Here is a 3,874-nt window from a genome sequence, read left to right as displayed (position 1 = left end):
CCTTTGGCGGTGGTTACAGCTGTGAGTCTTTCTGGGTAAGTAAGACAAAAAGTTAATGGCTTTGACACATTTTTTGCAGTATTCCTTTAGTGCCTTGTTGCAAACAGGATGCATGTTTTGGAATATTTCTATTCTGTACAAGCTTACTTATTTTCACGCTGTCAATTGGGTTAGTATTGTGGAGTAACTGCAATGTTGTTGAGCCATCCTCAGTTTTATCCTATCACAGCCATTAAACTCTGTAACTGTTGACCTCGTGGTGAAATCCCTGAGCAGTTTCCTTCCTCTCCTGCAACTGAGTTAGGAAGGACGCCTGTATCTTTGTAATGACTGTGTGTATTGATACACCATCCAAAGTGTAATTAATAACTTCACCATCCTCAAAGGGGTATTCAATGTCTGCTTTTTATGTTTACCCATCTACCAATAGGTGCCCTTCTTTGCGAGGCATTGGAAAAACCTCCCTGGTCTTTGTGGTTGAATCTGTGTTTGAAATTCACTGCTTGATAATTGTATGTGTGGGGTATAGAGATGATGTAGTCATTAAAAAATCGTAGTAGTCGTTAAAAAAATGTTAAACACGATTATTGAGTCCATGCAACTTATTATCTGACATGCTAAGCACATTTTTACTCCTGAACATCTTTAGGCTTGACATAACAAAGGGGTTGAATACTTGGGGTCAGCTTTTCATTTTTTATTCATTTGTAAAAATTACAAAAAAAACATTCCACTTTGACATTATGGGGCATTGAGTTAAATGCAGGCTGTAACACCACAACATCTTGTAAAAGTCAAGGGGTGTGAATGCTTTCTGAAGGCACTGTATGTGTTTGTGTGTGTGTGTGTGTGTGTGTGTGTGTGTGTGTGTGTGTGTGTGTGTGTGTGTGTGTGTGTGTGTGTGTGTGTGTGTGTGTGTGTGTGTGTGTGTGTGTGTGTGTGTGTGTGTGTGTGTGTGTGTGTGTGTGTGTGTGTGTGTGTGTGTGTGAGTGTGTGTGTATGAGTGTGTGTGTATGAGTGTGTGTGTATGAGTGGTGTGTGTGTGTGTCAGCTACTTAGTAATTTGCATCATTACAACCATTTTCATAATTATCATGCCATGTGCATCATCTTAACCATGCATCTCACTCTTATTTGCATGCAACAACAAAAAATAAAATGCAGATAATTCTTATAAACTATCTAGGAGAAAAAACTATTGGGGCACAATCAAAAGACTAACAGAGTATTACAATGGTAAGTGAATTGATTCACAAGACAAATCTCCAGTGGCTATAATGAAAGAACAACTTAACTGCGTCCTTAGAAGAAATACAGCACAGTAAGCATCTAATTAGGGAAAATAGGTTCTAAAATTCCTGTGATGAAACAGATTTTATTGCCTCTGCCAATCATTTACAACAATTAATCCTCTAATGAGTGTGCATCTGTAGTGTACTGCAATACCTTGTCTCTGTAGTGTATTCAAAATATATGTTTGAAATACTGTATTAATCCAACATTTACAAACAAAGATTCTGTCCCAACGTGGTGCTACACTGACTTCCTCCGGGAGTGGGGGTACTCCTTGAAGCTGTGCTGAGGCGAGAGTGTGTTCCCTTGGGACGAGAGTCCTGTGTTGTCCCTGGGGGAGCAGCCCTGGGTCCTGTAGGAGACGGAGCTGTAGTAGACAGAGTTAATGTTACACCCGTGGTGCTCTCTGCGGGAAGGCAGGGGGCTGTCACACACCCCCAGATGGTAGCACATACAGGAGCACAGGGAGCCCAGGGGGGACTCTGTCTTTAGTCTGCCTGTGCCATGCAGCTGTAAGTGCAGCCTCTGCTTGCAGGGTGCACCCCTGGCCCTGTCCCTCTCCTCCTGCTCCTCCACTGGGGAGGTGATGAGATTAGTGCGGCTGGTGCCCTCCTCCATGGGCCGGAAAAGGTTGCTGTGACTGCGGCTCTGCTCCATCCTGTCCCTCCCCCTGTCCCTGCCCCCAAGCTCTCCTCTGCCCTGCTCTGGTCCTCCTTCTCCTCCATGGAGCCCCATGGTAAGCAGGCCCCTCTCCCTTTTGATGGAGGCCCTCTCCTGGGCGTCCCTCCTCTCGTCCTCTGTGTTCATGGTTAGGAAGCGCAGCACTACTAGGTTGAGGAAGGCTCCGATCACTGTCAACCCCACCAGGATGTACATGAAGCTGAAGGCCACATAGGGCGTCTTCTCCTGGAGGTCCTCCTTCTTCTGCAGTGCCACAAAGTCCCCAAACCCAATGGTGGTGAGCGTGATAAAGCAGTAGTAGTAGGCGTGGAAGAAGGTCCAGCCCTCGTAGTGGGAGAAGGCTGCTGCCCCGACACACAGAGTGCCGATGCAGGACAGGAAGCCCACCGAAACCATGTTCTCCATGGACACCTCAGTCCTCCGTAACCCCAGGCACTGCTTGGCCCTGCGCAGGAGGTAGCGAACGAACGTGTTCATCCTCTCGCCCAGGCTCTGGAACATGACCAGGGTAAGAGGGATGCCCAGCACAGCATAGAACATGCAAAAGACCTTCCCAGCATCTGTGCCTGGAGCTGCATGGCCATAACCTGTGGAGATAGATGCCACAGTTACTCTTTACTGTAGGTGATTGTAGACCAATACTGAGGCTTTTGAAGCCAATGGCTAAGGAATGCAGAGAATAAGAAAGTACATACTACAATATTCTGTTCAGTTTATTAAATTACACTTTCAAATAGGTCAATGGCTACCTGCAATGCAAATTTAACATCCCTAACTTCTGAACAGTAGGCTATACACCGATGCAGAACACTGCAGACACTGTATTTATAAAACAATTTCCTAACACCTGCAACACACTCAGACATAACAAAAGTAATTGAAGCAAGCGAAACTTGCCAATGGTGGTGATGACCGTGATGGCAAAGTAGAAAGACCCGGCGAATTTCCACTGTCTCCCGGCGTGGTGGGGCTCCGCTTGCAGTACCACCTGCTCGATCTGCCGGTAGTCGTCCTCGGACAACCGGTATTTCTTCTTCATCTCGGTGCGCTTCAGCTCCAGAATGCGTCGGCGGGAGCTCTCCGTCTCTGATTCAAGCGCGTCGAACACCGCGGCTCCCACCAGCAGGTAGGAAAACATGCAGAGGATGAGAGAGAGGGTCCGCACATTCTGCTTCTTCATCTTCAAGCCCTCGGAGCCGAAACACTCAGCCGGATCTCTGAGAGAGCAGACGCACCCTGGCAGGTGGTAGTGGTGCTCACTCTTGTCCACCTCTTTCGCCCCCTCTGGCTGTTGCGTAGAATCCAGCAGCAGTGTTGGTGTTGGAAGGAGGCGCAAACGGATAAGAGAGAAAGTGAATGGAATGGAATGTACAGTACGTTGTGTTCTTTTCCCCTTCAAACAAAATGCACACCAAGTCCCTAAGGATAGGCTACGTGGATTCACTGTGCATTGCTATCAATGACATTTCAAATATTCCCAACATTTTCCAGCAGTTTCTCAATTTTTCAATCAGAATTTGTTTGCAATTTGCATGTTGTAGAACGTTTAGAGAGAATCAATGCTCGCGAGATTTTTGAGATTCTGTCCAAAATATACATTTCTCCAGCGTTGTGCATGTCGTGATATGGAGAGCCTATAGACTAAATTTGAAAATGTTTGACTTTATTCTCATACAAAATACATACTGTTGCCTCTTATCAGCTAACATATATAGGGCTATACATTTACAAAACAAAATACCGATTATATCCACTGTTATTTTATTATTGTTTTACTATTTTAATGTATTTCTTCATTCTTCATTTTTATTCAAGTATATAGCCTATTGATTTTATATTTGCATAGAAACGTTGAGTTGAATCTTTCTCACCTTTTATTCATTTATTTGTTAAGCACCTC

At 45.1% G+C, this 3,874-nt stretch overlaps 1 protein-coding gene across 1 annotated transcript; it reads right to left on the bottom strand.

Moving 5' to 3' along the window:
- Window positions 1–682: 682 nt before the first annotated feature.
- Window positions 683–3,244, bottom strand: LOC135503700 (potassium channel subfamily K member 9-like). Its single transcript, XM_064921848.1, has 2 exons — window positions 2,872–3,244; window positions 683–2,561 (listed from the first exon to the last, which is right to left on the bottom strand). The coding sequence occupies exons 1-2, from the start codon at window positions 3,152–3,154 to the stop codon at window positions 1,534–1,536; spliced, it is 1,311 nt and encodes a 436-aa protein (XP_064777920.1). The 5' UTR covers window positions 3,155–3,244; the 3' UTR covers window positions 683–1,533.
- Between the last annotated feature and the right edge of the window lie 630 nt (window positions 3,245–3,874).

This window comes from Oncorhynchus masou, chromosome 18, assembly GCF_036934945.1.
Source record: "Oncorhynchus masou masou isolate Uvic2021 chromosome 18, UVic_Omas_1.1, whole genome shotgun sequence".
Classification (NCBI taxonomy): Eukaryota; Metazoa; Chordata; class Actinopteri; order Salmoniformes; family Salmonidae; genus Oncorhynchus; species Oncorhynchus masou.
Note: the sequence above shows the minus strand (reverse complement) of the source record. Positions and strands in the feature narration are given on the sequence as shown.

Bases quoted from the DNA above. Each gene is read 5' to 3' on its own strand.
- LOC135503700 (XM_064921848.1), bottom strand. From the start codon at position 3,154: ATGAAGAAGCAGAATGTGCGGACCCTCTCTCTCATCCTCTGCATGTTT. The intron at 2,562-2,871 runs GCAAGTTTCGCT...CTATCTCCACAG, and splicing joins CACGGTCATCACCACCATTG to GTTATGGCCATGCAGCTCCA.